The 12231-nt window shown below is 32.4% G+C and overlaps 2 protein-coding genes across 2 annotated transcripts; both read right to left on the reverse strand.

Moving 5' to 3' along the window:
• Positions 1-346: 346 nt before the first annotated feature.
• LOC126769182 (flexible cuticle protein 12-like) lies at positions 347-2958 on the reverse strand. Its single transcript, XM_050487827.1, has 3 exons — positions 2914-2958; positions 1290-1411; positions 347-645 (listed from the first exon to the last, which is right to left on the reverse strand). The coding sequence occupies exons 1-3, from the start codon at positions 2920-2922 to the stop codon at positions 453-455; spliced, it is 324 nt and encodes a 107-aa protein (XP_050343784.1). The 5' UTR covers positions 2923-2958; the 3' UTR covers positions 347-452.
• A 7004-nt stretch (positions 2959-9962) lies between these two features.
• On the reverse strand, positions 9963-10991 carry LOC126769183 (flexible cuticle protein 12-like). Its single transcript, XM_050487828.1, has 3 exons — positions 10941-10991; positions 10649-10767; positions 9963-10303 (listed from the first exon to the last, which is right to left on the reverse strand). The coding sequence occupies exons 1-3, from the start codon at positions 10947-10949 to the stop codon at positions 10111-10113; spliced, it is 321 nt and encodes a 106-aa protein (XP_050343785.1). The 5' UTR covers positions 10950-10991; the 3' UTR covers positions 9963-10110.
• Between the last annotated feature and the right edge of the window lie 1240 nt (positions 10992-12231).

Genomic DNA, 12231 nt, shown 5'->3' on the forward strand with positions numbered 1-12231 from the left:
ATTCACAACAATAACATGTGTAATATAAATCAATAATTTTAAGTAAGTATTTTGTAGCCGTCAACTTAGGGTTTTATAACCCGCTATAAATGTATATTAATAAATGAGAAGAAATTTTTTGTAATGCCTAACTGGAGAAACTACTAACTCAATATAGACATACAACTTTTACCAGAATATTCGGTGTATTTCGGAGAAAGTTTTAGTATATAAGATTCGCATATGAGTAGCTGCGCTTCGCAGTTTAACCTGAGTAGATTATCACGATTATTGACGTGACGCTCTTTCATGTTCTTTTTTATTATAAATAATACGAAAGATAGGAATAAAACAAGAAAACGTTTTGGAATCAAAAAAACATGTTTACTATCATTACTATGTGCAAGTCCAACAAGACAGTCGATTAGAAACCTAATGGTCGTAGACTAGATCATTTTCATTTTCGCTGGTATTTATTGGGCAACAGGGAGATGGGCGCCTTGGGGCTGGAAGCCGTTCTCGTTGGCGATGTAGTTCACGGTGTAGACGACGCCGTCTGGACCGGGGTAAGAGTACTGGCCGCGGACTTCGATGCCTTCTGTTTCAGTGCCAACGTTCTTCACGACAGCGTTTTCCTCAACAACTTTGCCGTCGCTTGTCTCGATACTAATTGGACAAATCATTTAAATTAGAATTGTCCGTTATTAATGAATTGAATTAACTCATTAAATTCTAACTAATGTTATATCGCATTTATATTTAAGTGAGATCGCTTATTTGTTACGCTTTCCCGTCTTAGGTAAGGTAGGTAAGGTAACAGCCTGTGAATGTCCCACAGCTGGGCTAAGAGAAGGTTTCGAGCTTATTCCACCACGCTGCTCCAATGCGGGTTGGTGGAATACACATGTGGCAGAATTTTAGTCAAATTAGACACATGCAGGTTTTCTGACGATGTTTTCCTTCACCGTAAAGCAGAGCGAGATGAATTATAATCCCAAATTAAGCACATGAAAATTCTGTGGTGCCTGGGTTCGAACTCACGATCATCGCTTGAGATTCACGCGTTCATACCACTGGTCCATCTCTGCTTTTTCCCGTCTTAACTACTCAAAAAATCAACATGAAATATTACATACACGTTGTTAGGGGTAAGAAAAGGACATAGGCTATCTGATATTTGACCCGCCCCTCTGCGGATGGAACTAGTTGATAATAACTACATTTATACATAAACATGCCACTGCGATATTATCCACTAACAGTATTGATGTTCAGCTACTATAAATTAAATAAATTTAATTAATACGTACAAGTAATGGTATCCATCCACACCAATGTTGTCATTTTCTGATCTTAAGATGACGGCGGATTTAGAGTCGGTTTGAGTAGGGAGAGCGACGGCCGCAGCGACGAGGAGAGCGAAAACAATGAACTGTAAATAAAAACATGTGATTATTACAAATAACTGATCAGTTAATATCAAAATCAGATATACTTAATCAAATAAGCTCATATAAGTATTTATTGCCGATCGAACAATTCGGTGGTATCCCAAGTTTATCATTACTTTTCAAAAATATTTCTATCAATATCATCGATCTTTTTCAATATTATAACGTAACATAAGTATATGTTAAAAACAATACAACCAAATAACTCAATATAATAAATGTGACATTAAAAGGTGCGGACATGACAATGTTAATGGACACATTTTCAATATTTAAGCTTTACTTTAGTAAAATGTCGATTAGAGGCTGATAAGTTGAACAATTATGTGTCTTCTTCTAGTAAATATAAAATCAATTAACAGAAAGAGAGAAATCAGTGTTTAATTAAACACCCCTTCAACTATGTTTATAAAGAAAGACGTATTTGAATATAAATGTTTTTAATATTTTGCTTCAACAGTTCATTTTTGTATTTTAATAGTAGCATCATCTTCAACAATAATTTATATATGCTTATGTTTATTTTAATTTATATTAATAAATTATTCGCAGATAAATATATCGAATTACACTTTTCATGCGATTAACGCGTCTCCTAATTGCAAAATATTTTTATCAACAATTATTCGGTGAATGTTTTATTATACCCACCAACTAACGAAACGATTATTTTAAGCATATTAGCAGTAATTCGTAATCCATTATAATTATTAATTTTATAGATTCAATGTTCTCCTTATACTTAAGCGATTAAAATTATTGCTCTATTTAATATAAAACATTTCTAAAAAAATTATAACTGTTCCTTCGATTTGTATAATGAAAGTCTTTAGATACACACAAACTAACGAACGAATAATCTGTAACATTTGCTGTAATTTATTATTTTATATCAATTTACTATGAATCCCTTTCCATTTTTATTTCATTTAAAATCTTTTATTATTATTTTTTATTTTATCTCAACATTATTCAATTTCAAATACTTCGATCAACGAGCAGAATAGCCCGTAATCATTGATATTTACCTAATTGTAATCGCAATTGGTAAAGGTTAACGAGAATTACATTTCGGCACAAGTAAAGACCGTTTCATAATACGCTAAGCTATAACTGAAAAATTATGTTCGTTTATTAACGTATCTGATTCGAAAAAGTTTGTAATAAGCTGGAATAAAAAATTGGATGACTAACAATTACGAGTAGATATTTTTTATAACAGATAGTGAGGCAAATCGAATTATTTGCGTGATAATGAAAAATATCGTTGTTGAAAAAAGCCTGTAATGAAACTTACTTCCTTCATATTACACTATTTTGTTTTGCTATGTCACCAACTTTTATAATAATAAATCAATCACAATTAAGAATCAAAATAATAAATAAGCTTAATGCGATATTAAACAATTTATATTTAATTGTACCACATTAAAATTAAATATGATAAGTAAAATTATATATTATATTATAGCTAAACACTTACGGATTTCATTTTGGTGGTTTGGTTTAGGCTTCGTAGTCTACAAGGATGTACAAACGACTGTGATTAGAATAAAAATTTCGCACTTTTATATACCTTGTGACCCATCTAGTTTGCATATATTTGAATGTTTGCTTTTGAATATATGGTTTTGGATGCATTCTTGTTAGAGGCCTGTTTTACTTCTTTATGAGTGAGTTGATAATTTGTATTTTTATGGATTTAAAATAAGAGTTTTATTAATATCAAGTTTGTGATATTTATCGAACTCGTTATCTTGAAAAATCATTCATAAAATTAATGTCATATTATAGGATGCATTTTACTCAACAATGGAACACTTACAAGCTATTTACGATGTATAATAATTATCTTGCATATAATACAAAAGTGTCAAACTGATTCTAACTGATTCTGTAAACTGAGTCTATATATATTATATTTTTATGCAGGTTTATTTATTGTCAGCAATAAATATATTTAATTTAATTAATAATAAAGTATAACAATTGATATTCTTCACTTTAAAGGCAAAACCTTCGGTTCTTTTGTACAATTTATAAATATCGTTAAGTAATAAATTAGTAAATTGTAAGACCTTACGTATGTATGATATTTTAATTTTTAATTTAAAAAGCATTTTATTTATAATTATTTAAATAAATGTGTTTTTAATTTTTTTAAATATTCTACATTAGAATACTGTACAAAGTATTATTTACTAAAATCAAAATGAGATTTATTTATTTTTAAAAGGTAAAGCCAAAATGATTTTTTTGATAGTAGCGATAGACCTGGGCACTAACATTTATGATTTAAGTTCATATAATTAATTATTTTAAATAACATATCCTCTTTCAATTAGTTAAATGGTGCGTTTGTTTGATTTAATGTTTTATTACACATTATTATACTCACTGCATAGTAGAGTTGAAGGATAAGTGAGCCAGTATTACAGTATGCATACGGGACATAACATCTTAGTTCCCTAGGTTTGTAGCGCATTGGAGCTGTAAGGGATAGTTAATATATCTTACAGTGTCAATGTCTATGGGAGGTTTGATCACTTGCCATCAGCTGGAAAATTGGCCAGTTTGCCTACCTATTTTAAATATTTCAAAAAAAAATTTTTTCTTTGTTATTGAATATTCATTGAATCGCAAAATATTTAAATTGATTACAGGAATTATTCAAAGTTTTGGATATAACGAAATTTCACTCAAACATGTTACGTGTGAGACCTTTTACCCTATAAAAAGTCCTATTCCGTGATTTTTATTTTTATTACTTACATAATCACAAGAAGTAAATATAATAACAAAAAAAAAATTAAAGATTATTCAAAATTCCCCGATAAATGACGTTGTAAAATAATAAAGGTAAAACCGCGAAGCACATCTTGTAGTGTAATACATTTGACATTAATATTTTATTTAAATTGAATCATTTCCATACATATATCCTAGAATAGAGAAGTGAAGACGCTATAGTTATGTAACACTCAAATTGATTGGCTTGCCGACCTTGACATTCACTTTCATGTCAAACGTGCTACGTATCAGCCGTTCGGAATCGACACGAAGTTTCTTCTTTACACTACTATTAACAATGCGAAAATAACTCCGTCTGTCTGTAACTACTAACCTAACTTTTTTACGGCTAAACCACTGAACCGATTTTGATGAAATTTCGTATGGAGCAAGCTTAAGCTCAATATGCTAATTTTTATCTAATACCCGTCCAGATCTCCCATACTAGTAGACCTTTTATTAATTCTAACTTATAAAGTTATTTTTATGAAACTATAAATATAAAACATGCTAATGAATAGTTTTTTTATAAAATAGATTTACCTGTAAACCATTTCTCCACAATAAAAAGGCTAGTCTTTTAAATAATATAATTATTATATTTAGTATAAATTCAAGATAAAAAAATCAATGTAATATAATTATATAATAAATCGTTCATGTAATGGTTTAGTGACGTTAAGTAGAAATGTGTATATTAATTAATAAAAAATATTAATTACGTATTTAAATTCACTCGGTTGGTTTCAATCCATCGAAGCTGGCAAACGACATATATATATTAATATAATGTAGAATAAATTTAAGCGAATTTTTTTTTTTAACTATTTAAAAAAAAGATATTATTACAAATATTTTAACATTTATATTTAAAATGTTTTTAACAATAATTAATTAGTTTTATTAATCATTCCTACCAACACCAAAAATAAGAGTTTCACCTGGCAACCGATGTTGCCAGGTGAACAGACGAACAGGTGAACGGTTTTGCCAGGTGACAGAGTCTCTCAAAACGCTAAAGGCAACCTTCAGTAGTGAAGAGGCAATCATCATTCCTTACATAGTCAATGCGCCACCAATCATAAGACGTTAGTAGATATGTTTGTCAAATATACATGACGTAATAAATCTGGCTCACTCACGGAACAAAGCAATATCGAGTAACGCCACGTGCCTACCCAGAAGTGCTTGCACAATCTTACGAGTAAAACGGGCGAACCTCTGGCAAGAACCACTGATTTTTTCAGGGCGACTGAAAACGTAAGAAAATCTGCATGTTTTTGAACGTAATTCAGAAAATGAAGTTTGAAGTAGTAAGAGGTTATAGGCCCAGTCGTTGGATATTTAATTGCTGTTACATAATATATATTCAGGTAATGATACGAAATTAGTTGAATATATATTGCAATGCGTACCTGTCACAGCAAACATTTGTTCTCTTTCAACATTTTTTATCGCATTATATATAATTGATTGATGTTTCTATAGGATCTTGTTACTTGACATATTCATAGAAAGTAAAAAATACTTTGAAAAGAAATATTATATTATATAAGCAAACATATGTCACAATAGACATTAGCATGCGAATCCAACGCCTTTTATTATGTTGAGTTTATTCCAAAACGATGCCTCACAATTAGCAGATATGCAAAAAAATCTCCAAATATCTCACTATGTACTCACAGTTATATACTTACGGCTTACTTACTTTGAAATATAAAATACGCCAGTACTCGATATAAACAAAGTTAGATCAAAAGTAAATATCACATAACCTTTAAATAATATATATCGCATCTGCTAGTTCCCTACATTTTTTTTTGCAAGAGCAGCAGCAGGCGTAAGGTTTTAATGGCATGCCTAATCAATAATAGTACATATATTTATGCTGTTCAACAATATACATTATCTTGCAATAAGCATGCTCGATTTGACTATACTAATACATAAATAAAAAAAAAAGCCGAGATGGCCCAGTGGTTCGAACGCGTGAATCTTAACCGATGATCGTGGGTTCAAACCCGGGCAAGCACCACTGAATTTTCATGTGCTTAATTTGTGTTTATAATTCATCTCGTGCTTGACGGTGAAGGAAAACATCGTGAGGAAACCTGCATGTGTCAATTTCATTGAAATCCGGCCACATGTGTATTCTACCAACCCGCATTGGAGCAGCGTGGTAGAATAAGCTCCAAAACCTTCTCCTCAAAAGGGAGAGGAGGCCTTAGCCCAGCAGTGGGACATTAACAGGCTGTTACTGTATACATAAATCACGGCACAGCAAATACTTGGGTAGTGTTTCATGAAAGCCCGTCTGGGTGGGTACTACTAACTCATCACATATTCTACCGCTAAACAATGATACTTAATATTGTTGTGTTTTGGTTCAAAGGGTGAGAACGTAAGCTAAAGTATTTTGAGGTAGCATACTCAAAACTGCCAAAATATAACAAGCTTCTGGAACGCTTAATGAGCATGTTCCTATGTTTAGAGAATAATTTGTCATTAAATATGTTTTAGCAAGTATTTGGGACTCCAGACCAAATCACAATGTTATCTATTCTAATCTGCACTTAGTGTAGATATTAAGATTATTTCGCAACCATCTTATTTACTCGCATCTCTGAACATGTACACTCCAGGTATTTTTTTTTTTTATAGAATAGGAAGGTGGACGAGCATATGGGCCACCTGATGGTAAGTGGTCACCAAACGCCCTTAGACATTGGCATTGTAAGAAATGTCAACCATCGCTTATAGCCAATGCGCCACCAACCTTGGGAACTAAGATTTTATGTCCCTTGTGCCTGTAATTACACTGGCTCACTCACCCTTCAAACCGGAACACAACAATATCAAGTATTGCTGTAAAAGGTATAGGTTTCATATAGATATTAAATATTATACTAAGTTATTCAAGATCGCTCTTATGACCAAATCGTTTCGTTCATTATCGTCATTCTATAAAATTATCATATTAATTAAACGTATAGCTACAAGTTCGGAATGTGGATCCTACCGTGAAGAACAATTCAGAACAAAACCGGTTATGGTATTTGTAGATTTATTCTATTTACAAATCAACGAATACTATATCCTGGATTTTTTTATCTTACATTGCTTTTAGAATTAATTTATTAAAGTAAAAAAAAATGTATACACCTACAATGAATAAGTACTGGCCCGCTTAAAATTCGACCATATACCGCCTGGCTTTATCAGATCAGCTCGATGAAACCAAATTATTTCACTGTAAGCCAATTTAACGCATTTATAATTGTTATGATATCCGATTTAACTTCGACTGAACCTAAGATTTTACTTTAAGCACTGAACCTCAATCAAGCCTTATAAAAAGTATTTAATATAATATTTATGATATTGATAAATCATGAACATACATGGGCTATTTTATTGATTTCTATGAATACAGTTTATGTCTTTAAAAAAAGTGTAACCAATATATTATTTTCCCTCTATATAGAAGTATTTCCCGCATAGAAGCAGCTTTATATAACTTAGCGCTTACACAACAAGGTTAAGGGCAAGAGGTCAGCTTAGGAATGGTCAAATATCTAAGGTCTATTATAAAATAAATTTATGTGGACTTGTAAAATAAAAAAAGAAATAATAATTATCTTTATTTATATGATGATAATATCAATCTTAAACGTATAGACGTATAGTATACATGCAGAAAGGAAAGATAGTAAGCAGGTACTCTTTTTTTATTAACTGTAATATTAAAAATTAAAGTTATATCAGCTTAAACCCGGGTAAGCACTGTTTAAGGAAACCTGCATGTGTAATTTCTAAATTCTACCACATGGGTATTCCACCAACCAGCCAATGCTGGAGCAGCGTGGTGGAATAAGCTCCAAAACCTTCTCCTCAAAAGGAAGAGGAGGCCTAAGCCCAGCAGTGGGACTGTATTGCAGTGTTACTGCAGTGTTACTGTACTGTACATATTTATAAATTATAACAAAATCAATGAAATATGGGAAGACAAAATAACATAAATTAAATATATTATTAATATTTTTATTTATTTTTTTGACATTTTTCACACACGGCCATCTGATCCCAAATTAAGCTTGTGCAGAGCTTGTACTATGGGAACCAGACAACTGATATACTATATATACAATTTTTTCTTTTGTAAATACATACTTGTATAGATAATTACACCCAGACTCAGGACAAACAGACATGTTCATGCACACAAATATCTGTCCTGGGTGGGAATCGATCCCCCAACCTTCGGCGTGAAAGGCAAGCATCCACCAAACACGCCAACCGGCTCGTCATATTAATCGTTAATATGAAATATTTATCAATCCCCTTAATCACTAATTGCAGGTTTAGATAGGTTTGTTACACTATGTAAAACATTATATATAGTATCAATTCCAAGATAGATGTATGATATATTGATAGGATCATACTATATTATAATACTTATAAACTATATTGTAGTTTAGGAAGGCAGTATGAAAGGACCGACAATGTGTTGCCAATCACATGATCTCAGATATAATGTATATCCCATGTGCCTTAAGACATTACACTGGCTTTCTAAACTTTCAAACCGTCACACGGCAAAATAAGCCAATAAAATTTCGCGGCTGAGTAACTGGTAAGAGGAGGACCTGAGGTGGTCTGGGGTCACCCAATAAAAAAATTATAAAAGCAAATTAACTCACAATAGCTATAACAAATAAAAAACTTATAAAACAATCTAAACATGTTCGATGAACTTCAGATTCCAAGAATAACATTATAATTTTGATGGGTAGGTGAGTCGCAAGAGGAGGTCAAAATGGAATTAACAAACTTGTTATATGCCAGAGGTTAACATTTAAATTAATCTGGAAAATGATCAACTCAATAAAACGTTTTATTATCGCCTTCATTTTAAAATATATTTCTAGTTATGATCACTATTAAATAAAAACAATGTTATAACTATTATATATTGACAGCCTCGTTGGTCTAGTAGCTTGATCTAAGGCCGCAGACCCGGAGGTCCTGGGTTCAACTATCAGGTCAGGCCAATAAAAAGTTATTATATATAGCTTTTCTGCCAGAAAATTCTCAGTAGCAGCCCGGAGGCTGGAAGTTGCTTCGGAAAGCACGTAAAGCCTGGTGCCACGTTGGTGCTGCGCCTGAACTCGGTCATATCGGATTGCCGTACCATCGGATTATGAGAGTTAGAGAATAGAGAGTGCACCTGTGTTTGCGCACACATTTTTGAACTATAATATTTCCTGCGTAGTTGGCTAATCTCTATTGAGATTGACCGCCGTGGCCGAAATCGTTCTGAAGGACATTATTATTATTATTATTATTGTGATCATTATGTGTGTTATAGTTATTGTTGTTATTTAGTGTGATTTACTACCCCAGTTATCATCATAAGATTCATATAAGTATATTTACATTGTTCAAATAAGTAGCAGTTTTTAGTTTGTAAAAATATTTCGTAAATAAAGAATGCATTTATATGTTCCTTGGATGTTTAAAATTAATTATTATTATTTTGTATTTTCGCTGTTTTTAATATTTATATTAATTAGTGTTCTAAAATGATTGTTTTTTTTTATTATCTGATATACCTACCAATCATTTTTCATTTCGTTTACGCCGTTGATTATTCGATTGAGTTAGATAGACAAAACGCGCACCCTCTGAGCGTACAGGGTAATGGGGCATGCTATGTGAGTCAATAAAATGCAATAGTAAATTAAAACGTAATTGTTTATTAACAAATATACAAAATCGGGATCATATCACAGAATCGCTTAAACGATTGCTTCATAACGAGGAAAGTAGGGAGAGGTTAAAGGATGAGTATTTTGGACTAGATGTACAGACGATTGAAGAAGATTTAAAGAGCTTTGGGTAAATGAGCGCCTTCGGCCTGGAAGCCGTTCTCGTTGGCGATGTAGGTCACGGCGTAGACGACGCCGTCTGGACCGGTGTAAGAGTACTGGCCGCGGACTTCGAGGGCCTCGTTTTCAGTTCCGACGTTGTTAAGCTGTCCATTTTCACTTTGAGAAATACCGTTGCTGGTCTCAACTCTGTACATTATAAAAACACAAATTTTTGCATGTGCATATGTTACAAACATTATAAGAAAATGATTTAATCAAAATGCGTAGTATTCGTGTACTAATGTTATTAAAAGTCCGAATAAACTGGAATTTTATAAAACAAAAATGGAGCTCTTAAATACTTGTGTTTGTGTGTGCGTTTCCGAATACAAACACTCGTTCTTTGGACCTTAAGTGTTCCATATTGAGCTATCTCAGTTTTAAATTAATATAATTCTTTAGAAAATCTATATGTTGAGATCAATATAATCACAATTGTTTATGACCGTTTTTAATGAAGTTTTAAGTAATTAATTTATAATCACAACGTACTGGTATGCGTAACGATCAATGCCGATGTTGTCGCTGTCGTATCTGACGATCTTAGCGTCACCATCAGGAGTGGCAGGGGCGGCGACGGCGGCGGCCACGAAGAGGGCAAGAACGATGAACTGTAAAATAATAGTACAAAATTAGCCTTTGTTGCAAGCAATGCAAATCCAAGGAAAAATCCACTGGCAAATTATGCTTATCACAATTTTAATAAAGATCCCTTTATCGAGCACATAACTAAATTAAAACAATGATTTGTTGTAGGCCGTTGTTAAAAAATACACAAACGTACCGATTTCATTTTGAAAGGGTGGTTTTAGTGTGATTAACTACAAAGCAATCGAGCGAATGATGCTCCTCTGTTGGAGATGCTGGTATTTATACCGTCTCTGCTCGTACGGCAAGGACGTATTGTGACATTTGAATTTAGAAGCATCTTCGGTCAGCGATCTTCTTTACTAAAGGTTCAACGTTGTGTCCGGCTACAGTTCAACATAATGCTGTTAGTTTGAAGGAAAACTAATTATTTATTAAAAATATTATATAATAATTAATTTAATTTTAATATAAATTATTTCTACTTTTTTTAAATGAAAGTTGGTCTAATTATATTTGAATGATAATAACGTTTCGATTGGTAAATATTTTCAAAATTTATTGATTGTGCAATGTGAAATAACATATTAGTCGTTTTATTTGTTTTAATTTAATCGCCTTTCACTATCAGGTGATAGATTGAACTCTGTGCCTTTAGCTGTGGAGATGTAACATATAAATATGCTATGACCTACATTTTACATCGTGGTTTTCAAGATGCAACACAGCGGATAGGTATATGTTTAATTATTCTAACAATTGAAGACATATTACACGTTTTAAAATACTTTCTCATGGTTGTTCTTTGACGGAAACTCCACTGTTATTCATTGTATATAAAAATGAAACTTAACATAGAATATAAGACACGAGTTCCCAATTTCAATGGAGTGAATTTTATTTCGTGTTCGATTAGATATTTAACAAATCTATAAAGCTAATATGATATTTTTTATTCTATATTTGTTTATTTATTTGTAAGATATTAAAAATACGAAAACAAACGCTTTACTTGACAAAATGTTAAAATATGCGTTTTCAAGTTGTTATGTAATATAGCGTCAACATTTTTATTGTATACTAGTTCCCGCTCGCAGCTTCAGTGGCGTGTAAGGTGGCCTATGTGTCCTCTACTATACCCCTGACGTCCTAGTCCTCCTAGTTCACAATATTCTTCAAAATGGATATATATTTATCTATTAAAGTATTAATATATAGATAAAATTAGGAGCCTATGATCACCCCAGCGCATCCACTGTGTTTTTTTTCTCAAGCAGAGAAAGCCTTCAGAAAGGCAAGCGGGCCTTTTGGGAAGCGGGTTATAAGGAATTTTACCCAAATAAGCCCCTTTTTTATAAAGCTAGAAAAACGCAATACGCTTTTCCTCCACGGGAACGGTAGTGGGGCTCACGAGCTGGGCTCACGGGGTATGTGAGGCTCGCCGGTGTTTAAGGCACCGACTGTACCCCGAATATCGGAATACCCAC

Source organism: Nymphalis io, chromosome 6, assembly GCF_905147045.1.
Source record: "Nymphalis io chromosome 6, ilAglIoxx1.1, whole genome shotgun sequence".
NCBI lineage: Eukaryota > Metazoa > Arthropoda > Insecta > Lepidoptera > Nymphalidae > Nymphalis > Nymphalis io.

What these genes read in the sequence shown, in the direction of transcription:
- LOC126769182 (XM_050487827.1), bottom strand. An exon ending in GTGGATGGATACCATTACTT is followed by an intron (nt 646 to 1,289) that starts GTACGTATTAAT and finishes TTGTCCAATTAG; the next exon opens with TATCGAGACAAGCGACGGCA.
- LOC126769183 (XM_050487828.1), bottom strand. An exon ending in ATTGATCGTTACGCATACCA is followed by an intron (nt 10,304 to 10,648) that starts GTACGTTGTGAT and finishes TATAATGTACAG; the next exon opens with AGTTGAGACCAGCAACGGTA.